This window comes from Sinocyclocheilus grahami, unplaced genomic scaffold (assembly GCF_001515645.1).
Source record: "Sinocyclocheilus grahami isolate Dianchi unplaced genomic scaffold, SAMN03320097.WGS_v1.1 scaffold3.1, whole genome shotgun sequence".
NCBI classification, from domain to species: Eukaryota; Metazoa; Chordata; class Actinopteri; order Cypriniformes; family Cyprinidae; genus Sinocyclocheilus; species Sinocyclocheilus grahami.
In genome coordinates, this window is record NW_015505182.1 from 6,161,362 (window position 1) to 6,187,175 (window position 25,814).

The 25,814-nt window shown below is 40.1% G+C and overlaps 1 protein-coding gene across 1 annotated transcript in view; it reads left to right on the forward strand.

The window, feature by feature from the left end:
- LOC107581667 (contactin-associated protein-like 5) overlaps positions 1 to 25,163 on the forward strand; it is an 85,510-nt gene extending 60,347 nt beyond the window's left edge. Inside the window, exons 13-30 of the mRNA XM_016267288.1 lie at positions 6,173 to 6,443; positions 7,209 to 7,358; positions 8,002 to 8,173; positions 8,545 to 8,651; positions 9,930 to 10,049; positions 10,186 to 10,239; positions 12,255 to 12,455; positions 13,325 to 13,481; positions 14,204 to 14,331; positions 14,509 to 14,679; positions 15,054 to 15,272; positions 16,813 to 17,049; positions 17,951 to 18,184; positions 21,686 to 21,819; positions 22,090 to 22,177; positions 23,418 to 23,630; positions 23,757 to 23,831; positions 24,116 to 25,163. Of these exons, the coding sequence (XP_016122774.1) occupies positions 6,173 to 6,443; positions 7,209 to 7,358; positions 8,002 to 8,173; positions 8,545 to 8,651; positions 9,930 to 10,049; positions 10,186 to 10,239; positions 12,255 to 12,455; positions 13,325 to 13,481; positions 14,204 to 14,331; positions 14,509 to 14,679; positions 15,054 to 15,272; positions 16,813 to 17,049; positions 17,951 to 18,184; positions 21,686 to 21,819; positions 22,090 to 22,177; positions 23,418 to 23,630; positions 23,757 to 23,831; positions 24,116 to 24,312 (2,928 nt within the window). The 3' untranslated portion in view covers positions 24,313 to 25,163. The remainder of the gene's footprint in view (positions 1 to 6,172; positions 6,444 to 7,208; positions 7,359 to 8,001; positions 8,174 to 8,544; positions 8,652 to 9,929; positions 10,050 to 10,185; positions 10,240 to 12,254; positions 12,456 to 13,324; positions 13,482 to 14,203; positions 14,332 to 14,508; positions 14,680 to 15,053; positions 15,273 to 16,812; positions 17,050 to 17,950; positions 18,185 to 21,685; positions 21,820 to 22,089; positions 22,178 to 23,417; positions 23,631 to 23,756; positions 23,832 to 24,115) is intronic.
- Positions 25,164 to 25,814: the final 651 nt, after the last annotated feature.

A 25,814-nucleotide genomic window follows, 5' to 3' on the forward strand; every position in this document is an offset into this window, starting at 1 on the left:
GTTCCTTTATCCCAGGGAACTGAGGTTACGCCAGTAACCGGAGCGTTCCCTTTTGAACGTTCACTTCACGTTGTGTAAGGGGAACGAATCCAATCACACTGTGCTATGAGCAGAAGCAGACTAAGCTGCTCTGCGAGCCCAGTTCTGGAGCACTTATGTTAAGGGCCCCTAGAGAAAATGAGCCGACTGAGTCCCGAACGTAGCTGAGGACTTGGGACATAGCTATTTCCACCATAGGGAGAAATAAGCAGTTTAAGCCGATAAAATCCATGCCTGGAGAGCAAGGACATCTAGGCTGTTAAATCTGGCAAACATGGATGGCGACGACCAGCCGGCGGCCGCACATATCTCACCAATAGAGATTTCGCTGGACCAAGCCCAGGAGGAGGCCATTCCTCTAGTGGAGTAGGCCCTCACACCTATGGGGCATTACAAACCTAAGGCTATAGCATCAATTATCCAGCGGGATAGTCTTTGCTTTGTAACCGGCAGCCCCTTAGAGCGGCCTCCAAATCAAACGAAAGCTGCTCCAACTGTCTGAACAGGCTAGAGCATTCAAGATATATTCTCAGAGCCATGACAGGGCAGAGAACATTGGGACCCTGCTCACCATCTGCAGCGGGGAGCGCCAGAAGGTTAATTACCTGGTCTCTGAACGGAGTTGAGAGCACCTTCAGAACATATTCATGTCTAGGCTTGAGGACAACTTTACAGTCGCTAGGCCCAAACTCCAGATAGGAAGCACTGATTGACAGTTCTTGTAAGTCACCCACTCGCTTGCCCGTTGCTCGTGCCAGTAACAGAGCGGTTTCCAGCGACAAAGGGCGTTGTACGGCCGAATGTAGTGGCTCGAAGGTAGGACCCCGTAGGGCCCTAAGGACTATTGACAAGTCCCAAATCGGTACGGTCTGAGAACGAGGATTGTTAATCTCCGGGTGCCCTTCAAGAACTGAATGATCAGATCGTTTCTGCCGATCGAATGACCAGCTTCGAGGGAATGATTCACTGTGATAGCTGGCATGTAAACTTTGAGTGTGGAAGGGGTGCCCGTTGTCCAACAACTCTTGTAGAAAGGATAGCACATGGGACACGTCACAAGTTACCAGGTCCAGGCTTCGTGCAGTACACCAGTCACGAAAGACTGATCATTTGAGGGCGCAAAGGCATCTTTTAGAAGGTCACTCAATCTCGCTGGGAGCTGTGTAAGCTCCCGTCGAGGCTCCATACATGAAGGCTCCACAGCTCTGGCCGGGGATGCCAAATCATGCCTTTTGCCTGCGAGAGAAGATCTTGTCTCAGTGGTATCGACCACGGGGCTGCTACTAAGAGCTGCACTAACTCGGGGAAACAACCCTGGTTCCTCCAGAGTGGGGCCACCAGGAGAACTGAACATTTCTTCTCCCTGACCCGTTTGATGACCTGTGGAAGCAGGGCTATCGGGGTGAAAGCGTACAGGCGAGCACTGGGCCAATCGTGGGCCAGAGCATCTCGCTGTATCGAGAAATATGTAGGGCAGTGAGAGCTGTCTTCTGAGGCGAAAAGGTCTACCTCTGCCTTCCCAAAGACAGACCAGATTTCTTGAACCGTATGAGGATGACTGAAACAGTTCAACCCGAGGCACTCCAAGTGGCTGAGTAACAGCGCTCTGTGAGCGACTAATTCCCGTTCTGATTTGGCCAGGATCAGCCAGTGGTCGAGGTAGTTGAGCATGCAGATTCCCATCTGCCTCAGAGGTCTATGCGTCTATGCACTTCTTAAAAGTGTGAGGGGCCAGAGACAGCCCAAATGGTAGGACTGTATATTGGTAGGCCACTCCCTCGAACGCGAATCTCAAGAACGGCCTGTGATAGGGGGCTATGTGGATGTGAAAGTAAGCATCTTTCAGGTCCACTGTTAAAAACATGTGTGCACGAGGATCTGTTTGATAGTTAACATCTTGAATGGCCGGCGCATAAGCGAGCGATTCAGATGTCTGAGCTCACCATCTTTTTTGGGAACGAGGAAGTAGTGGCTGTAAAAGCCTGACACGCTGTTCGCGCTAGGTACTATTTCTATAGCACCTTTTACAAGCAGTGTTCGCACTTTGTGTCAGAGAACCATCGACGGAGGGTGAACCAACTCCAGGGTAAGGCTAAAATCAGCCAAATGTATTAAACATCATAAACCCGTCTTTTTAGGCAAGAACCAGACATGGGTGTTATGTAGGCTAAAAAATGTTTTAATGGGACATAATTTGTATTTAACATGATTACAATTTAATAAAAACGTTAGAAATTGATAATTATATAACGTCTCCTTTCCGCTGTTATTCAAACAGCGAATTAATTATATATAGATAGTGAAATTATCACTAACATTGATCTATCATGAGTTTAAGTACTCTCAAAAAAACAAAACTATCGTTATAATCACTGAAGCTGTATACACTGTGAAATTAATCTCTTACTTACATTGTATGTACATCTTCTCTTTGTTGTTTATGATGAGAGAATTCGCAAGAGTCTGGAATTCAGTCAGCGAACGCGCGCAAACTCAACAAAACTGATGAGTTTGAACGATGACTCATCTGAACGCTTCTGATTGGCCATTGCATTCCTAAGCTCAACAGATACGTGTGTGATTGGTTAAAATGTGCAACACTGTAAAAATGCCTAAAATGAAATACGGTGCAACATGAGCAGATCTTAATTTAATGCCGCAATCGACACTGTCTATTCATATTCACTTTGTTAGCAACAGACGTAATAGATTTATTTGTTTGTGCAGGGGCATTTTTGTCCAATTTAGTGGCATTTTTGCCCCAAGTCCCCGTGGCCTGAATGTGTTCATTGTCCTGAACCGAAGTGTGAATAATACGTCTGAAACAAGGTGGCCTGCAAGCAAACTGAAACGAGTAGCCTCATTGAATTGATTTTAGAACCCAGCTTGACACGCCTGGTATGGCTGCCCAGGCCTTGAACCGGGATGAAAGTTTATGTAATTTTGCAAATGAAAGTTCACCACGAGGGAGTGGGGAACTGATATCCACGTGTGTAAATGTGGGAAGAGGAAATTCGCTCTTGAGTATTTGGGTCTGCTATCACAGATGAAAAACATTCGGGTGTGCACTGCATCTGCAGGACGTGAACCGTGGGAAACAAAACTCCATCGCTCAGAGGTGTTCGGAAGGATGGCGGGTGAAAGCTAGCTGCTTTTGAGGGAGTTCCGGCCAAGGTGAGAACTGACCCATTCCTCTTCCTTTCTGAAGGTGGTGCTAGCTTTGCGGGCTGAGATGATGGGGCTTTCTGGCGGCTAGCGGCTGCAGCAACCAGAGCGCTTAGCGAGGAAGTGACGCAGCGTTTGCAACGTCTTCTGAGCCTCTGAAAAGCGCTGTGCAAACCCATCCACAGCGGGGCCAAAGAGCCCTTTCGGCGAGACCGGAGAATCAAGGAAGGCCATCTTCTCAGCGTTCCTTATTTCAGTGACGTTCAGCCAAAGGTGGCATTCCAACACCACCAGGCTGGCCATGGTCTTGCCGATAGCCTGAGCTGTGGCTTTCATAGCATGCAGAGCCAAATCAGTCGCTGTGCTGGCAGGAAGGCATCTGACAGCGTCCCAGCAGGAACCACTCGTCTAAGGGGCCATGGACGAGCTCATCTGGAGCTGACCACTCGAGACCCAGATCCTCCACCACCTTGGAGAGAACACAGATCAGCTCGCTGTCCGGTTTTGGCCGCGATGGTTGGGATGACAAGAGGGCTTTGGGCTCATCGCTGGAAGTGCACCATCCTTCAGCATCTGACGCCATCAAGGACATCGAGTCGTCGACAGCAATCTCTTCCTCAGAAGCGCCTAAGGAAACCAAGCTGCACACTGCAGAGGAGGGGCGTTGATCCTCTCGTGTGAAGCACACCGGCGCGACGAGCTGGAGCGGAGAAAGAGGGGCCCGCGGGCGCTGGGCCGACGTGACACCGCTCGCACCCGTTGAGAGCCACTGCTCCGCTGTTTCTTTCTCTTAGGAGAGAAAGAAAATGGGAGAACAGTGCCGGAGGTACCACCTTCAATGAAGAAGGCGATACACGAGCGGAGACTGGACAAACTCATATTCTCGCAATGAGAACATGAACCGTCAGCGAGCGCAGCCTCTGCGTGGGCGCTGCCCAGGCAGGCGACACACTCGCTGTGCCCGTTTGAGCCACACTCATGGCGTTACATTTGCAACAATGCGCGGTGGAAATTTGCTCTAATTTGCTCTTTTATAAAGCGCCGGATGGCCGCAGGGGAGACTTGTCCTCTGCCGGGGCTCTTCGACGGCGGCGAGCGGGTTGAGCTACTTTCTGTCTTCTTTCTTCAGCTTCTTGCAGAGTCAGTGAAGAGATGATCCTCATCGCTGAAGGAGAAGATTCTGATGAAATGGAGCTGTGAGTATACACGTCGGCTCCGCCCTTTCTGGCGGGCTTAAGCGCCATTGGTTTGTGCAGCCACACAAACGTGAACAAATCAGGCTTCAGTAACAGAGTAAACATACAATAATGATTGACCCCTAATTTGCATGTTGATATAAAACTACATAAACCAACTTCAATACATATGTATATATTGAATAAAACACATCTTGAGCATTTTAAACTTGCAGTTACCCTGTTTTGCAGTTAATTGTGTGCCTGTCCTATTTGTGAATCTAAGATTGAATCTGATGATTTATTTTGAGATTGTTTGGGTTTGTTCTGTATGGACATACAGTATTAATGTTATTTGTGCAGGTCTTAAAAAGTATTAAATTAGATAAAAAAAAAAAAAACTATTTGTTTGGTCCAAGGCTTTAAACTCTTTACTGAAAAGTTTTTGGGCATATCTATGATAAATATGCTTAGAGAGCCTCTGGTAGAACACTTGCACTCTATTACATGTTTTTCCATGGTTTTGCAATGAGATTATTGTTCACTAGTTTTTCCACAAATCCTCTAAATATTTGAGGCAGTATAGTAATAGAAGTCTATGGAAAGTCCCCACAATTCACAGAAACAAACGTGTGTGTGTGTGTAACCTTTCTGCCAGCACACATCTATTGCTTCAATAATTCAATTGCGCCATGTGCCCATGCCCATGTGCATTAAATAAGGAAATTGACAACAGGCCGTTGAATTATTAGAAAAATAATTTACACCCGAGGTTGTGATGCGGCCACGACGCGAAGCGGATTTTTCTAATAATTCAATGGCCCGGAGTCAATTATTGCACTTATACTACTGTTGCCACACCTCAAGACATCGATCAGATGATATATTTCAAGGCATTCGTTCAGTTTTTGTACTTTTACTTCGCTATTGTGGGATTAATTTCTTCTGCATCTCATCCAACGCCTCGGTTGCTAGTTCAAAAACATAATTTTACACCTAGAAATGGAGACTTGAGCCATTGATAGCAGACTAATGCAGTTAATAACTAAGTAATATATGAGAGAGAGAGAGAGAGAGAGAGAGAGAGAGAGACAGAGAGAGAGAGAGAGATCAAGCTTGGTTAGGTAGGGTTGGTACTCTCTGAGCCTGTGCGTCTCTCAACAGTGTTTGGAAGTAGCGTCTCTACTAACAGTGAAACTTTAAGTTCATTTTCTTAATGAACAGCGCCAATGTTAGCTTGCTTGTGAGAAGTGTCATGTTGCTAAACTATTTTACTGATAAAATCGCCAGAGTAGCGCTTACAACGTTAGTGTGTTTCTGTACTGTAAGTTATGTATGTGAGGGAGAGAGAACACGGGAGAGACAGAGTATGTGCTTTACCCACATAAGAAAACGTAATTATGTGGCAAAACATGTAAATGATCTGTCGTTTTTATCATATTGCTTACTATATTTATTTGTCTGGCCAGTGTTATTGTGGGTTTTGGTTATTGTGCTGTTGTAAGACCTTTGAAATAACAGAAATCATTTGGCACAGTGATATGGACATGCAATGTGGCCCAGAGCTGCCTGGAACTACGTTCGCCGTGTGTTTCCCTGAAAATAATCGCACACCTTAGAACATTCGTCAGCCAATCAGATTCAAGCATTCAACGTCCCCGTAGTATAATATTATTTAATCCTCCCTTTTCACTTTCTTCCACTACACCTAGTTTTTAATATGCCTACTCAGTTCTCCTCTCCACATATTAATCCTTTCTTTCATTATCTTCTTCCCTCTCTTCCTTACTAAGGGTAACGTGACGTTCTCATGCTCTGAGTCTTCCTCGGTCACTGTGACATTCCTCAGTTCCACGGGCAGCTTCCTGATGCTCCCTGCAGATCACAGTATGGAGAGTCTCTCTGTACGACTGCAGTTCCGCACATGGAATCAGGAAGGGCTGCTGTTCTCAATCCCGTTCTCTCGTGATCCGAACACAATTAACCTGCTTCTGCAGCTCAGCCAGGCTAGGCTGCTTCTCTTGCTCTCTGGAGGGCCACAAAACTCTGCTCAGGTTTTTAGCGGTAAGATGTATATAGGTTTTTATGATTTCCATGCTATGGAAAACGGATAGAATTGTTGAATCCAATCATAAAACAGGAATTTACTGTATAATGCTGAATGTCATGGAATTTGACAAAATGTGGATGAATAAAGCAAAAGCAGGGCTGTATACTGTAGTAAATCAAAACACGATATGGACTAATGTCTGTGAATATTAAAGTGCAAAATAACTATTGAAATATGAATTCTGCATGTGCTGTGTGTCTCAGTTTGGCCTACTGCACAAACTCAAACACACATGATGCTCATGATGTTTTCATGGTCTGTTGTCTTACTATATGGCACATGAACGTCATCTCCAGAGCTGCTCTGAAAGTCACTCCACCAGATTTACACCATTTCAAAACTATTGTCAGATAAAAGCAGAAACTTAAAGGTATTCATGGCAACCCTTCAAAACGTTTGGTTTAACTTGAAGAAATTGTGACAAATATATTACTATTGTACAGAATGTTGTACTTAATATAATACTAGCAATAATACTAATAATAGTTGATTACTATTAATAAAACTGTATTTTAAAGATTCAATTTTTTTAAATGGAATTCGGGGGGTGGGGGAGACAGATTCCATAGGGGAATTTGTAGAGGAGCAATAGTTCATTTGTGAATATATTTTTGAGATTGTATACTGAATAATTGTAGATGCACATGATTAAGTGATTCAGTCACTTCAAATTTCATTCTGAGGACTGCCTTGTTATGCCTCCACTGTTTGTGTTTCAGGTCAGAATTTGAGTGATGGAGAGTGGCACTCCATAACCATTGAGGTCAAGGGACAGAAGGTGTCTTTAACAGTCAACAACCAGAAGCCTGTCACTATGGAATTCAGTGGGCTAATTCAGAACATGCAAAGAACAGCCATCTTCATTGGAGGTATAGCATCAGAAATTGAAAAAGCTAGTGTATCCTGATTCTTAGAAAGAGTTGTTGTCTATATTCAAATGCAGAGATAGTAACTTATTTTGATCTGTTATCTACAAAGCTGAGTTCTGAACTAGCCTGATGGCTGCAGGCAAAAAGTGGCTATTACCCAAAACATTTTCTTGAATGCAAGGGACAATTTTCTTCTTCCTTATTAACTCTAACCTCCATCAACTGAACGTTCCTCATATTCCTGAATAAAATACAGGCTTGGCAAGCTGAGCATGTCCTTAGGGTATTTCATTTCACATGCATAGCTGTTATTTCCAAATGTCCTGCTTTTTTTCTTGAAGTTTTTTTTTCTTCTGTTTAGTTCATTCAGGCAGCTCAAACCACATTCAATTACTGTAGAGGATAAATGCAGTTTCTTTAAAACTGTTATTGAAATCTTTGACTCAAACTTCCAATGTCTTAACTAAAATCTCTAAATCTCTCATTTTGCTTACTTTAGGGACAATGCAGCCCTGCTGAGATTTTATAAGCTGCTTTGCATGAATTTCTCAGAACAGAGGTTTTTCTTTGTGCAGCTTGGTAATAGTTGTGGATGTTGTTTTTGATTTGAAAGACAGTAAATTGGGATTTTCCATTATTTTAGGCTGCCCTTTATTCCAGAGTGATTTCAACTGTGAAAACCCCAACAAAGGATATCAGGGCTGCCTTCGTCTGCTTTTCATAAACAGCCATCCAGTCAACTTCCTTCAGATTCAGCAGGAAAGCCTGAGCAACTTTAGCCAGATTAGCTTTGATGTCTGCAACATACAAGACAGGTCAGTTTTCCCCATTGATTTTCTTGTTCACAAAGGTTTCTTACCGTTTGTTTTTGTTTTGTTTTTTGTTTTTTTGTGCTTCACTGCTTGCAATAATGTATGTAGTGATCAAATATGAAATTTGACTTATATCCAGGCCCAGATGGAATTTACAGACACCTGACAATTAATTATCTTAAACCACTTATACTCATTACAGAGTATGCTCAACAAGCTGCATGATTTGAGGTGTTTTTTCATGTCTGTACAAGAATGCAGGATAAGCTACATATGATGATAAAACGCTGGGATGAGAATGAGCAATTTTATTAGTAATTAAGCTGTTTAAAAACCTAAATAATCACTGCAGTTGCACATGTTTATCCCAACAGGTGTTTGCCCAATCTGTGTGAACACGGTGGTCAATGCATCCAGTCATGGGACCAGTTTTACTGTGACTGTTCTGGAACAGGATACACAGGAGCCACCTGCCACAACTGTGAGTTATGCAAAGCTCCAAAACAGCCCATGCCTGCATGATTACTCAGATACGAGCTCGTTTTCACTTTTTAAATTTTTTTTATAATAATTAAAATAATAAAAATTTATAATAATACATTGTCAAAGTTATCATTTTGTATGTGCTAAAATAAAATAATATATAAATATATTATTTTTAAAAAATAGTGCCTAGTAATTGTAATCTACAGGTGCCAACATAGTGTGGGAGAAAGTACCCTACTAAATTTTTAATTCAATTACTTTAATTCAATTACTCAATTAATTTGTTGTTATGTTTCATTAAAGTTGACAAAGTCCATCTTTCCCCATATTGTTGTTTTTATCATTCATATAAACTGTATTTATTATTTAAAACTATACTTATTGAATTAGTCCAATGCTGCTTACTTTTTATCTTTAAATCATTAAGATTAATTAGAGTGTACATAATGCATCACTTAACAGCTGCAAGCCTACGTGTCATGTAACGATGATTTGAAACTGCGCACTCACCAATTTAGCCGTTTCATTTTGGTGTATATGATAGTATTTTGAGTAAGCTGTAATTATTTTGGCAGATATAGTTTTATGGTTCCTTGCTGTAATCAAATTTGTTGGATCAATATGTTCTAATCTGCCGCCACATGCACCGTTTTATCATACGCTCATGACTGTACATGTTCTCTGGAGGAGAGAGAGGCACAACAATGCCATCTGTTAGATGTATTGCTTTAAAAGAGCGAGAAATATGACATTTCCTTTTTACAAGTCCTACTGTGCGATCCACCGTTAGCAAAACAACACGTGCAGCAAATTAGCTCACTACCGCACAGAGGACTTCTGTCATGACGAACGGGTCCCAAGTAACCAAGAATTACCTCTGTTTGCTAAATGAACTGTTTGAAATGGTTAAGCCATTGTTAGGAATATTAATTTAATTTAAATGAAAGAAGACTCATTTGCATGTCAACACTTTTTATGTGTGACTGATTTAACAGATATCTACTATTAATGGCATTCACGCAGAGTGCTCTGTCTGAAGAATACTGCTGAATAGCAAACTTTGACATGTGTAATTTATCTTCTATGATTACACTTTAAACTTCAAGGCAAGAAAACAATGTTCTTGATCTTACTTTTGTGTTTACCTCCTACAGGCTCAGTATCCCTGTGCCAAGCATGCAGATGTGCCAAAATGCATGCATTCTGTAATTAAGCACAACATAAAAACAGCAGCAGATTTATTTCCATCATTTCTATAATTCATCATTTTCAGCAATATATGAGCGATCCTGCGAGGCCTTCAGGAAAACAGGAAGCCAGTCGAGTGTGTTTACAATCGACCTTGATGGGAGCGGACCTCTAGAGCACACTCAAGTCAACTGCACCATGGCAGGTGACTGACCCAATTATGCATACTCAGCTTTGCACATTTCTAGATGTATTATACAGTGATGTTCATCATCTTTCACATTATTGAATGATGAAGCTCAGCACTTCTCATTTACAAACCTAATTCAGTGCATGGACAGGTGTGACCTCAGCATGTGTGGGGGACTGCCTGGAGAAATCACACATCTCATTAGGTGAGTTCAGCATCTCATGCGGCTGTCTAGTTCAGCAGGTTGGATCAGGGTTGGCCAACCTTCCTTCTAGGGAGCCTCCGGTGAGGCAGATTTTTTGCTCAGGCACCACACAAACATCCCTGATTCAGAAGACTGACTAATGATGAGTGTTACCAAGACATTTAGTAGATGGTGTGATATTGCTGTGGTTTAGATGTTTTTGTGTTATCCCAAGACTGTGGGGGAATGATTTGCGTCTACTGATAGCACTGTTTATTTTCATTGATAGATGATGGATTATTAGTTTTCCATCGCTTAATCATAATTTAAGCAATGACTCCTGCCTCGATTGCTAGACACTGTGCACTTGAGTGGTTTGGAGGAGGTTCGTGAGAGATGCAGGTTTTTGCTTGATGCCTGCACAAGTTTAGTGAATTTCCCCTTATACAGTATGTGTAATTTTTACAGTAATTTAGAGTGTAAAAAAAATCTTTAAATATATTAAATTTACATTTGTAGTCAAAAAAAATTAATTAATTAATTAATTAACATCTGTCAGCTGTGGTAGTTTCATGTTTTTCAGAATTATAGAATTTATTTCAATAAGTGAGATAATGTTAATATACCAAACTACTTGAACCAAAATTCAAAAAAACTTTTTTTACTGATATGAGTGTACGGATATGAATACCATAATACAGATGGCACAATAGTAAGCCACATGACGAATCAGAGTACATTGTAATTGGTCAGTCCATAAAAAAATGCAATAAACATAAACTAAAAAAAACAGAAATATAACCTAAAAGACCCTAATGCACACTACTGATAACATAAATAGGACGAAACAATTTAAATAAAATATAATCATATGTGTTGTGTCACCCATTCTTTTAGTGAGAATTATATGGTAATTTTACAAAAAAATTTTTTACCAATGTATATAATAAGGTAACTTACAGTTAACCAATTAACAGGGTTTTACTGTAGCATTTTTACAGTCTTTTACTATAAAAATTACAAGTATATTTTGGAACTATCTAGAAACGAGCTCTTTATAACCAGTTTTGATATATCAAGATATAGCTCCTACCAAGACATGTGAGGGCAAGCAGATGCATCTTCTATCACCGGGAACAATGTGTTTTCTCACATCTCCTGTCAGGTTTCATCACCAATTTCTCCGACCTTGGTTTTTGGCCTCTGACATTCCTCTCGGCAACATCAGATGCTAGACTGATTTGTCTCTGAGATAAGACTGTAATACATTATATCATCATGCAGGGAAATTCAAGCCCCATTATGTCAGCAGCAGGGAGAAACGCAGGTGAAGGAAGAAAAAAAGTCAAGGAGCATGTCTGCCTGCAGAGACTGGCAGCGCGTACTAGCTGCGACTGATAGCTTCATTTTTCTTAGTTTCATAGGGAGCGGGCTTTGGCTCTGAGGTTATTGGAGCTGCAAGCTGAGCGGAGAAAAGTAAGCACTGGGAAACTGTCATACACTGTGACCACCTGCTGCATGTTGGCGCGGCTAAGCTGGCTTTATTTTACAAAGTTAGCTTTCATTGAGCTTTAGCCAGATTACAAAATTAGCCTTTTCACGGTGAATGCATTAATAGATCCAAAGTCCCAATACAAATAGACCCTTTTCTCTCAGGTGACGCCAACAAGCACTGGCAAGAAAATCGTTTGAAACTGACCTCAATTACAGGAGCTATTAGCCATGCTAATTCTGCAAGACACTGCGAACTGGCACCTTTGGACATCGCATGCAGCAATTTCAATTTGCATAGGGAAAGGTGCTAGCGTAGACTACCATACTCATCATTTCACACTCTCCTGAATGAGTGACCTTCTGTTCTCTGCTTAATATTCATCAGGTATTTGCATACGACTCCATCACTCCGTTAATCTCTCATTTTCATTCGCGAGCACATACGGTCGATTGAGGGCAGACTTGAGAGGGTTGATACACGATCCGAGTCAATGGGGATTTCAGTCTTTGTGTGTGTGTATGTGTGTGTGTTTCTTGCACAGAAGATAAAGTTTGGACCGTAGTGGGGCACGATCACATGAGGCCCATCGACATTCGAGGATCCACTCCACGCAGCCCTTTCGTTCTCATCTTCAACTACACCATCTCACCGTACCATCTCCGCTCACTCGTGACCTCCTCGGAGCACTGCCAACAGGAAGTGAGATATCGTTGCAGGAAGTCTCGGCTTTTTGACACCTGGGGTTGGTCTTGCTTTATTACTCTAGACTATCTTATTGTTTTTGTGTACTGTAGCGCTAAAATGTGGTCTTTCTTATGAAGTGTGTGATTTATGTTACCTCAGGAATTCTAATTCTCTAAATTCGGCTAATATGTTCCAAAGGAACAAAAAAGTACCTCACAGCTAAATGATTCACAACAGCAGGTTATTACCACAGATATTAAAGGGGCTCAAGTGTGACATGACGACGATGCACGGTGAATGATGGTGTTCACTTAAAAAGTGGTTAGAATGTAATTCTTGTCATGCAGGGATGGTTATGCGACGTGATGAGAGCATTTGAATTGCATGCGTAAAGCCTTAAAAAAGATTATTCACTGGTATGCTAATTTATTCCATATGTTTTTTCTCACCCCGCTTTAATACTTTTGACTTTGCAGGGTTGATATGCTTAGGCTTTTAACTAAGTTGGAGTTAACTTCTCCTCAAACACTCGGCTCATACTTTAGGTTCATTTCAGTTTAACGGAAGGAGATCCAGTGAAGCCTTTGAGCAAAAGATCAACCTTTGATCAAACATCGCTCAAATGGTGAACTTCCAGCACTAGACATCTTGCATATCTGATTGTCATTGGCTAAGCTCTTGGCCAGATCTCTGCACTGCTGTGATAGCAGATGTCAGGTCACGCACATTGTAGCAATACTATAACAGCTACTTGACTGACAGGAGTCTCAGTGCCTATTACTGATCAGCAAAGGCAGGAGACCAGATGTCATCATGCACGACTAAATTACATTAGACTCCAAACAGTGTTGTCATTATTTGCATAATTATTTACTGCCAGATAAGTAAAAAATATTCTTATCCTTGGGGCATTTTGTCCATTTTCAGATGGAACTCCTCTGTCATGGTGGCTGGATAGAGACGGAGTGAAAAGAACATATTGGGGAGGATTTCTGCCTGGGGTCCAGCAGTGCTCTTGTAGTTTGGATGGCAACTGCAGGGACATGAATTATTTCTGCAACTGTGATGCAGACCAAGACACCTGGTAAATCTTAATTTCACAGTGAATCACATTTGCCAGTTTTATGTAACAAAACTAGCCCAATGGCCAGTCAAAAATAGCTCAATGACCCTAGCCCAAAATCCAAAAATACATATTTTCCAGTCACTTTTATGTTTTATACATAAACACAGTTTGTTTTTTTATAAAGGACCTCACAAAAGCTTCCTCTATAAGTATCCATCTCTCAGAAAACGTAACATCTAGCACAGTTTTAACATTGGTAAAATATATAACATTTCAATACAAGCATTTCAGTCACATATAACTTATTTAATGTCAAACAACCCATGGTGAAAAAAATAAATCGGCATCCTTTTAAAAGTAACCCAATTTCCCGCACATATGGCACTGAATGAACAGTTTTCCCTACTTTGCAAGGTAACAGGATTGTTATTTTTTCATTGAATGAAAGAAATTTGAGGCAGATTGCAGAGATTTAGTCGATTAAATTGCTGTATAGGAAGTGCACTTTAAAACCCTTCATTAGTTTTTCTGTTAAAGTGTCCGAGATGCTGCAGAAAAAGCTTAGTACTCGCCATTGGGCAAGTATTACCGTTTTTTTAAGCAACAAGTGAGGCACACTCGCTCCTCGGAGGGCAATCTTCTACCTCAGAGAGAGATTAAAAAGACTTTCTCCTAGCCCTTCGCTCATTACCTCATCTCTTGCACATTTTGATTCTCTCATTCTCTTTCTCCTCCTGCAGGGCAAATGATACTGGTGTGCTGTCTTACAAAGACCATTTACCCCTTAGTGAGATCGCCATTGGAGACACAAACCGGACAAACTCGCAGGCCGAGCTCCAAATTGGACCGCTGCGTTGCTATGGCGACCGTGGGTGTTTTGTTTACCAATTTTAAAAGGGGAATGGGGGGGGGGGTAATATGGCTCTCTACTGAATATATTTTCATATGTCAAAATGCAGAAGAGATTGACCTTTTTTTATCGAATTCAGTGCACAATTTGTTTTTCAACACGCTGTGTGCTTTCTTGCCTGTCCCTCTGCTGCAGGATTTTTCTGGAACTCTGCATCTTTTTACCAGGAGTCCTCCTATCTGCATTTCCCCACCCTCCAAGCTGAACTAAGTGTCGATATTTCACTCTTTTTCAAAACTAGTGCTCTCTCAGGAGTCTTCTTGGAGAATCTGGGTGTCAGAGACTTCATAAGGCTGGAACTGAGTTGTGAGTGCTTCTTTAAACATTACTTTCAAACAAAAATGTCTGTTTTTCTTATTCTTTTTTTTCAAAGAAATATCTAAATTGTAAGTGTAAATGTAACTAGCAAATTTGCATAAGAAAAATAACAGTTTTATATATAAAAAATACCTTTATTTATTTGTTTGTCATTTTAATTGTAAAGCAAATTACATAATAGTTCATTTTAAGGATAATATATTGGGTAATAATATATAATAAATAAGGGTTTCAGCATGTTTGTTGTGAAGTGCTCAGAGGCCCTTTCAAGAAGTGCATTCAGTGAACTTTCAATGAACTTCATTGTAATACTTTTGTTTAAACCACATAGGGTGATTTTTTTTTCTTCCTTTCTTTCTCAGCTCCATATACAGTGAACTTCGCTTTCGACCTAGGGGACGGACCAATAATCCTTACCGTTCATTCACCTGTAGCTTTGAACGATCGTCAGTTGCATTATATTCGTGCTGAACGAAATGTGAAAGAAGCTTCTCTACAGGTTGACTCCCTGCCGCCGAAGCAAAATGAAGCACCATCTGAGAGACCCTACCGTCTTCAGCTCAGCAGTCAACTCTTTGTGGGTGCGCAGACATGTAATCGAGCAAATTTCACTAATAATGAAAAAATAACACCGTGTGTACTTTAGCTTGAGCTAAGAATACCTCTGGGAACAGAGAAAATGTAGATAATTTAAATAGAAGGAATCTGTGATCATATTCATAAGTCAGGAACCATGGTGTTGATAAATGTTACTGGGTTGAAGATCAGTGCAAAAATATTATTACAGTGCAAGCATTTCACTTGCAATTTTGCAACTACAAATAGATTTGTGCAAACTGTAAAATGTATTTAGAAGCATGTGTGCAAATAAAAAGTAAGTCCTTGCAGGTCCTTAAAAGTATTCAATTCAGTTTGATCAAATTTAAGGTCTTAAAAAAATTCATACATTTATTAAACTGTATAACAAATTAATTATTAAATTTGGGGATGGAAAAACAGGAATCGCGTTATGGCCTAATGTGATTATTAAACTTAATTAGTCTCTGAATTAATGAAATGAATGCAAGCACTGCACGTTTCAAAGTAAAAATGTGGCATGTTCTTGTGGGCGTTCTGTGGGCTTGCAGTTTCAAAGCAGTTGCAATAAGTGAATTCCGCACATTTATACCCAGCTATTGCTTATGATCATCTGTTCATGAATTATAACAAAGTTTAACTTGTTTTCTTATATGTAATATGTTCTAGATGCTTTTAAGGTGCATATTTTATCTCCCTCATTTGTTTGAGTGAGCAACTGGAAGTAGTAAAGACCTTTTAAAATAAGTCCTGATGTATTTTGGGCATGTGTATAATCAAAAGTCCTGTATTGCACAATAAACAGCATCTGACATTTAGTTCAACATTTAAATTATAAATAATTACATAAGTATTAAATAAATGCAATTTGAAGGCAAATATTTAAAAACCTAGTGTACTTTTTGTATTCAAATAAATAATTTAGCTTGTAAATGTCTCCTTATATCTCTTAAGAAAAAACTCATTATTTTATACATTTTCATTGTGCCAATAAAGTTTTGTGTTAAGCTCTCACACCAAACCACATTATTTGCAGTCAGTATGTGTTATGACTAGAACCATGCTTTTCAGTAAACTTATCTCTGTTAAAAACATGATCAGGAAATGTTATGCTGTCACTCCCTTAAATACAGTGTCACAAAAAGCAGATCATTCTTTTGAGAGTTCAACAGAACATGCAGAGAAAAAGACAAATAGCGCATTTATAAAACATTTATAGAATAAGGCACGATAATGTAATGCCATAAAAGCAGGTAAAATTTTAACCTATAAAACCTATTAATGTGCAGTGGTGATGAGTAGGAACATGTAAATTGATGTTAAAGTATGGTTATATATTAATCAAATATTTAAATTTTTGTTTACACACTAAACAGAGTAAAACTATCAAATAATAATATTAAATTCAGGTAATTAAGTCAGTAGCTGGGACACACATGGCACATAAACTGAACTGTTTTTCTGAGAACGACAATATTATGGACTTCAAAAGCCTTGGCTTTCTACTTTGCCTATGACAATTAATCATTGTACTCTCCCCATTAGGAGGAACAGCTTCTAGGCAGAGGGGATTTCTGGGCTGCTTACGTTCCCTCACCATTAACGGGGTTACCCTTGACCTGTATGAACGTGCAAAGACCACCCCGGGGGTGAATTCCGGCTGCCCGGGTCACTGCACCAGCGACAGCGTCTGCCATAATGGAGGGAGATGTGTGGAAGAGAGGAGCAGTTACACCTGCGACTGCACGCAGACAGCCTTCGATGGGCCACACTGCAGAATAGGTGAGGTTACAATGGCCTCCGGGCGAGCGCGCTTTCATTGGTCTTTTTGCACCAATCAAAAAGAGCTAAATAAAAAAGGCATTCTGGACTTAAGCATGCCTCAGATGCTTGTAGCTCTCAAGTGTTGGCGTTTCTGATGGTGGAAGTGTTTTTATTGGATTTACACTGTAAAATCACACAATTAGATCAAAGCCTACAGAGAGAAATTAAATCAAGACTCTATAGGAGTTGATATATATCGGTTTAATCCAAGGCTTGCCGTGAGCTGTTGGATGTGACATGGGTCTCACAATAGGAGACGTCTGTACCAAAAATGTGTACAAAAGGAATGAAAGTCAACCCACTATATACTCTATAGAAATTTCTCAATTTCATCTGTTTTAGACAACTTTTCGTTTTCTATTAGATCAGGAGGGTCGGCCACCAGTGGATGACAACATGCCCTTGATGGCGTATTAACCTTGAATTCATTGAGGCTGGGCTGACGGGCCTTGGCAGAAAAGCTTTAACTGACAAATGGAATTTAATTACAGCGGCCATTCGTCTGCCTCATACCCATCCAGCAGCCTGTCAGTCAGATTAGTGATGTAATGGCTTTGTTTCTTTACAATGCGATGTCGCGACGGGTCCGCTCAAGCCACGGCTGTTTACTGCTAACTAGAATAGATTACCAGAAAATGAGAAGAGACGGACAGAATCAGTAGGACACCTCTCCGCTACGGTCTCATCTGTGGTTGGGGAGGAAACAATGCTAATGTTGTTGTTTTTTATAGCTCAAATAATGACAGATGAGACATAGAGTTTGCATGCAATCTGAATTTGCATAAAGACGATGATGATGATATTATCAGTGAAGTTCACCAGGGACTGCTTTGTCTCTCTGTGTCCATGTCCATCACAGCTCTAGCAGCTTCCTTTGAAAGTGGATCTTCAGTCCTGTTCACTCTCCAGGAGACATTTTCCGGAATACTGAATGAGGAAGCCAGAAGATCACCGGCCGGTTTCCATGATGCTGAAGTTACCAAATCTCAAGAGAAAGTGTCGTTTGGGTTTTTGACGCATCATGTGCCAGCCTTGATCCTGACAGCGCATACTGTGGACCAGCACTATATGGCTGTTATGCTAACATCAAACGGTACCAAGTCATATTCTAAACCTCGCGGAATAGTCATAATTTGCTCATCCTGTTACAAACCTATATCAAGCAGGTTGAAAGTTGAAAGGTGTGTGCGCATCATTGGTGTGTGGTGGTGTTCTGAAATGAGGAGGTAAAGTTCTCAAAGTTTTTTTTTTTATCAAATCTAAATTCATGTCTCAGTCACATTTTCTTGTTTAAATAAACATTACTTACACTGTCAGGAAAAAAACCCAATTCTATTTTATATTTTTACATTAACGATGTAATCAATATTCTATTTATTAAAGCTAAGTATGAATCTCATCAGGTTGGTGTTTTACATTTATTCCAAAATAATAACTCAAGGAAGTAACAATTTAAACAATATAGTTTATTTAACTTATGTTCGGCTTTTGTTTTTAATAGTTAACTTTTAACTATTTTCACATTTTTCGGGTCATCAGTCATCAAAGCTCAGTAAATATTGGTCACAGATGCAGAAATTTACTTAAAATTTTACCAAGCTGATTATTCACTTAAAAACTTGCACAGATCATGTTTTCAGGCCATTACGTCTTATTTTGACGTAACAAAGTGATTATATCTAAGGGTGTGAGTTGTTTACTTGCTTTTTTAAATCAGTCTTCCCATTAACGCCATTATATCATTCAGACTGATTCGCGAACGCACACGAACACAAGAGGCGGGATTTATCGCATAAACCAATCACAGCCAAACATAACCAGTCATATACAATCATGGAGGCATTGTCTTCTCTCACGTGACTTTCCCCCATTCCTTCTCAATTACCCCCCACCCCCACTCATGGCATTTGATCAAAAATGCAATAAAGCCCATAATATTGTTACATAGAAAAATAACTGTTTTCTATTGCAGTATATTTTAGTCATTATTCCAGTCTTCAGTGTCACATGATTCTTCAGAAATCCTTCTAATATGCTGATTTGATGTGGTGCTTAATATTTTTTTCCAGAATTGCTTGATTAACAGAACAGAATATATATATATATATATATATATATATATATAAAAAAAAATATCTTCTGTAATTCTATAAATGTCTTTACTGTCACTCTTGATTAAAGTAATGGATCGCTACTGAATAAAAGTTTTAATTTCTTTTTTAAAAAAGTACTGACCCCAAACGGTAATATATGCAATATCTGTCTTCCTTTGAGCACTAAAAATTTAATTATAGCTATGCAAATTAGGTTTTTACAGAGCAGTGAAAATACATCAGAGTTGTTCCCTTATTCCTAAAAGTAGTCAAGGAAAAAAAATGTTTTGTGCTTTTTTTCTTCAATTTCACACCCTTTACCTTTCTTGTTGGCGTGCTGTATCAACCTGGCACCTCAATATGCTTGAAAATCACACATATCCATTAAAGCGCATCATATACACATATGCTCTTTTTCTCTCTGTGTAAGACCCACACCCTTTACCTAAAGAGCAAAAGGCATCTAAATGGAAGGTTCTTGCAACCAGGGCCGTTGCTAGGAATTCTGGGCCCTGTGCACTGAAATTTGCTATGGGGCCCCCTCAAAATCACGTTCAGTGGGGTGGGTACAGTGGGGAAAATATTTATTTGATCCCCTGCTGATTTTGTATGTTTGCCCACTTACAAAGAAATGAAGGGTCTGTAACTTTTATGGTAGGTTTATTTTAACGCATAGAGACAGAATATCAACCAAAAAAATCCAGAAAAAACACATTATATAAAGGTTAGAAATTGATTTGCATTTCAGTGAGTGAAATAAGCATTTGATCCCCTACCAACCAGCAAGAATTCTGGCTCCCACAGATTGGTTATGTGCCCATGTGGAACACAGATTAGTCCTGCCACTTTAAGATGTCAACTCATTAGGTGTATAAGACACCTGTCCACACAATCTGTATCTTCCATTCCAACCTCTCCCACCACCATGGGCAAGACCAAAGAGCTGTCAAAGGATCCCAGAGACAAGATTGTAGATCTGCACAAGGCTTGAATGGGCTACAAGACCATCAACAAGAAGCTTGGTGAGAAGGAGACAACAGTTGGTGTGATTATTCAGAAATGGAAGTAATACAAAACAACCATCAATCGGCCTCGGTCTGGAGCTCCGTGCAAGATGCCTCATGGGGTAAGGATGATCATGAGAAAGGTGAGGGATCAGCCCAGAACTACACAGGAGGAGCTTGTTAATGATATTAAGGCAGTTGGGACCACAGTCACCAAAGAAAAACATTGGTAACACTACGCAATGGACTGAAATCTTGCAGCGCCCGCAAGGCCCCCTGCTCAAGAAGGCACATGTACAGGCCCGAAAATCTTGGACAAGAACCTCCTTCCCTCAGCCAGAACACTGAAGATGGGTCATGGATGGGTCTTCCAGCATGACAATGACCCAAAACATACTGCCAAGACAACAAAGGAGTGGCTCAAGAAGATGCACATTAAGGTCATGGAGTGGCTCAAGAAGATGCACATTAAGGTCATGGAGTGGCCTAGCCGGTCTCCAGACCTCAATCCTATAGAAAATATATGGAGGGAGCTGAAACTTTGAGTTGCCAAACGACAGCCAAGAAACCTTAAGGATTTAGAGAGGATCTGTAAAGAGGATTGGATCAAAATCCCTCCTGAGATGTGTGCAAACCTGATGACCAACTACAAAAAACTTCTTACCTCTGTGTGTCACGGTATGCTACTGTAAGGAGCACAGAGCGAGGAACAAGGAACACGGAGAACGCAGGAGAATTGCGATACACAGACTTTAATCTTCACACAGCAGTCAGGACCACACGTAGCACATCATCGACGAACAAACACAAATAATAGCAGACAGAGAACTAAGGAACAGACAGGGCTTATAAACAAGTGGAATGTAATTAGGGAGAACAGAAACAGGTGTGGAGCTAATTAATCAAAAACCATGGAAACTAACTAGGCAGGGATGATGGAAACACAGAAAACAAAAACAAAACCGACCATAAACGTGATATTACTCCCCCCTCCCAGAAGGCGCGTCCCGCGCCATGACAATACCACTGGGGAAGGGGGTGGGCACCCTTATCCCCCCCTCCCCAATAATAGAAAGAATAGAAAAGGAATAGAAAACACTAGTGTTAAAGTCTCTTTTTATATTTATCAATATTTTATTATGATCACTAAACATAATGAAACGTTGTCCTAATCAGACAATTTCTTACATATTTATTCTAGTGTAATATTTCTTGTATCAACATACCATCATTTATTCTTACTTAACTGAACGATTTCAACTCAATATTTCTTGTCCATTCATTTATTTCTTTGGTTAGTAGCCATGAAAAAGATCACGGTGATACAAAAACACTTTACACTGGGGTCTTGAAACACCCTGTTGGAATTTGTATTGCAACCCATTACTCTGTAAATTTAAAACATTATTTCTCCTTGTCATGTTACAACTCTGCATTTATTGTATTGAACAAATACCTTATGACTTTAAGTCAATAGCTTTTACTTTGATTTCCCAGGCAGCCTGCAAATACGATACTTGTTGAACAAAGAAAAACAAACAGAAACGTTCAGCCCAGTGTCATCCAGTCTAGCAGACGGACGGTTCCACTGGGTCAAAATCAATCGAAAGGGACAGGAGCTCCTTGTCCAGGTGAGTTTTAACACAGTGGGCAGTATCTGATTTTTAAAGTAGTGTTACTTGACCTCCTATACTTGACTCTCTACAGGAATGAGAACGGATGACTTTTATTCTTGTCTGATAACTTATCTGAAATTTTAAAGTTCTTGCAACATATAAATGATATTTCTAAACGTGTGTCATAGCGACCTGAGATGTTTTTTTTTCTTCCTGTGACCTATCTATTGATAAATCTATTATCAATCTTTCCCAAGTTATCTGCCATTATTTGTCCCTTTCCAGATTGACAACACAATAACCCAGCAGTACAGCCTGTCTCCTGGATCTGCTCTCAGCCCGGCGAGGTCAGTGATTCTGGGGAGAATCCAAGGTGAGCTTCTGACAGGCTTTTGAAGAGGACTCCATTTCTTCATGTTCCTTGTGTGCTGTTTCACACATTTCTATTTCACTGATGTGGTGTCAGGTGTTTGAATCCAGGCAGGTTAGGACAGGGTGGGTTGTTGTCTGAGTAGGGAGGCACACTTTTGACAGTGCCGTCACAGGTGAGTTGCCAAGTCAAAGCCAAATGGAATGTCTCAGTGTTGCCTAGGAAAGTTTTTCTTTTTACCTGATAGGCAATAAGGAGGGTCTGAAAGTGGCACGAACCCCAGTGCTTTGATAGAGGCGAGTGAACATTTAATACAAATGAGCAATAAAGCACTCACAGAACTACAACAAGCCCCTTTTAGACTCATTAGTCATTACAGAAAATAGAAAAGGAACTGGCACTGAATGTGCTGATTTATTCTGTTTTAGAAAGGCTTTGTAGACACTAAAAAAGGGACTTGAGTAATATAATAATGAAGCTTCTTAAAAAGGTTATTAAGCAGATTAGAGGTTACTTGTGTGATTCTGCAGTCGGCTCCTTTTAAAATTAAAGCTGTGGAGTGGTTACATAAACAGTTGACTTTGAATTAATTTAAAGGTGAAATGCATAATTACTCTCAAATTACTCTCCTTGTCTCCCATTAGTCAGACAAACAGCTAATTTCACTCTAAACTCATGCCATTTGTTGAGCCAAAGTTACTAACAGAGCCTTGTTTTGGTTACTCTTTTCTCAGAAGAGTAAACATAGAAATGGTTTATTTATACAGTAGATTACCATGCAAATTTTGTTTTTTTTGGAAAGTTGTTTTAAAAAAAAAATACTTTTATTCAGCAAGCTTGCATTAAATTGGTCAAAAGTGACAGTAAAGACTTTTTTTTAATCATCAAATCTTTAAAAAATCTATTTCATGTGACACTGAAGACTTGAGTAATGGATGCTTAAAATTCAGCTTTGCTATCATAGAAATACATTTAATTTTATATGACATAAACAGTTAATTTAAATTGTACTAACATTTTTACTGTATTCTTGATCAAATAAATGCAGCTTTGGTGAGCATAAGAGACTTCTTTAAAAAAATGTCCTACAGAAAAAAAAAATATCATGCTGTCCCCAAACTTTTGAATAGCAGTGTCGTTGTCTCTGCATATTAACCTGGCATGGGAGAATATATTTTAATATATGTAAATATTACACGCATCACATTTAAGTTCAGTTCCTCAATTATTTTTCCTTTTTCAGGTATTAACATTACTGATAAGGAACTGGTTCAGGCTGGATTGAGAGGGTTTATTGGCTGCTTGTCCTCCGTGCAGTTTAATCAGGCTACCCCTCTGAAGGCAGCCCTGCAAAACAGCCAAAGCCCGTTAGTTACTGTTATCGGCCGCCTGGAAGCATCAAGTTGTGGGACGGTATCCAGCTCGAACACTTTAAGCGATACACACACACGGTCAGGTAAATGATCCTTTTTAATAGTTTCCACACTGCATGAGACTCAAAAATAACAGTGTTTTTCAGCCTGCTGAAAAGAATCAAAAGCCAATTCATTGTCTTCCTCTCGCTCTCGTTCTCTGCTTGCAGATGACTCGGCAAAAACAGACCGAGGCAAAGATCCACTGAAAAAGGCTCATCAAAATGACTTGGCAGTACTCGGAGGTATAGATCCCCATGATATTGTGCTCTGGGAAAAACTTTTCAAAATAATACTCAGATCTGACAAGTAATAAACCATCCTTAGAAATGAACAGCCTCATACATCTTTAGTTTAGTTTTATTTCATGCTGTTCTCATTTGTTCCACTGCAGCACTGCACTGTAGAGCGATCAAGATACATTTACAAAGCCACACCATTGCATTCAAAGTAGTGAACCAGTGTAATTTATTCATATTTAGCATGTTTTCATTTTTACATGCCACCTCTTAATTTATCTAATGAACAGGAGTAGTGGCTGCAGTGGTGTTCATCACCCTCTGTGCGTTGGCCTTCATCATCCGCTTCCTGTATCGTCACCGACGGACTCCAGCGCCCCCCGTAATCACCGGAAAGATGCACCGACCCAGCATGGAGCATCCTCCATACCGGGCTGCACTGGACCTGCACAAACCCAACCACGACAGCAAAGAATACTACATCTGACCTTGCCATCTCGTGCCTGGCCTTTAATCAAACAGCCTGTCGCCAGTGTACATGCTACCAAACCCACCGCACTGTATTATCTACACTGCAAGCTGAGCAGCCAATCAAAGGCCAGCAATGACCCAACAGGCACAAGAAATTACAACAGAGACATTTTTGTTTGTTTGCTTATTTTCTACGAAGAGAGTCAAGCTTACGTGAAAGTAAGCATGCACCGGCCTCCTGGATGATGACAGAGCTGTATTTTACAGGCATAATAATAGGTTATACATGCACAGCACACACGTTCCAAGCAAACAGCACAGCAGGAGGGCTGAAGCATCACTCTGAATCGTCTTTATCCAGTGTGCCTGCTCAAACCTGTCTGTCTCAGAGCCTGCATATAGAGTGGGCTTAAGCTAATGGACTGAAACCCCAGCGGAGAGGGTTCTGAGAGAATGGTTTTGTGGCAGAGTGGCAGACCTTCCCAGATGTTGTTTTTAAAGGATCGATCATCGCTCAACATGTCCAAAAAAAAAAAAAAGATTAAAGATGTCCGCATCCGACAACCCCACATTTGATGTTGAAACTATTGACTGGGGCTAGGAGCCGCTAAAGGCTGGGATTACCCAGCAAAGGATTATAAGAATATATCAGCGGCGGCTGAGGGATGGAATATGAGTCATTTGTGTGTATCCTAATTCCCATGGGCCGGGCAGATTCAGGCAGTTTAATTCACTTTCCCACCGTAATCGAGCTGGTCTCGCAACTGAGCGTACCCAGCGTGCCCCAGGAACGAAATCTCGTCCTTATTGAAGTGCATTATATCTATATAAAAAAACAGTACACACACAAAAAAAGAAAAAACACTTGCTTTCTATTGAGAATGAATTCTATGGCTGTTTTTTTTTTCTATATGACTACTGTAAATTAATGGTGTACATACATTTCATAATTATATTTAATAAATGGAGCTTTCTAAGAGCTTATGAGTGCAGATGACCAATGGTTTTGGTATATTTATGCAGAAATAAAAGTATGGCAATGTATGAATACTGCACTCAGGGTCAACATAAGGATTGTTTCTGCTTCTTAAGACGGGCCAAAATTTTCACGCACATAAAATTATAAAATTCACATTTTTATTCGATTAAATTGAGAATTTTATATTGTATTTTTAATATAACTTGTATAATTACAGGTTTGCAAATCAAAAAGATGCATGTACACTACTAGTTTAGTGTCAGTTAAAATGAGACTCTTTCATCAATCAAAAGTGCAATACAAACAATATTGTGAAATAATTTTAATTATAAATAATTACATTTTTATTTTCTTACATTACAATTTTACATATTATTTCTGCAGTGTATAGTATGTTTACTGTGCATAGTGTGCTATTTTTCTATATCCATGTAATACAACCTGGCGAAATGTGCAGTATACAACAGAGCACATTGCGATTCTACAATGCAGTCTGTTTGACCTTCTATTTCCTGTGTGTCAAATGAACTGCTAGTAAT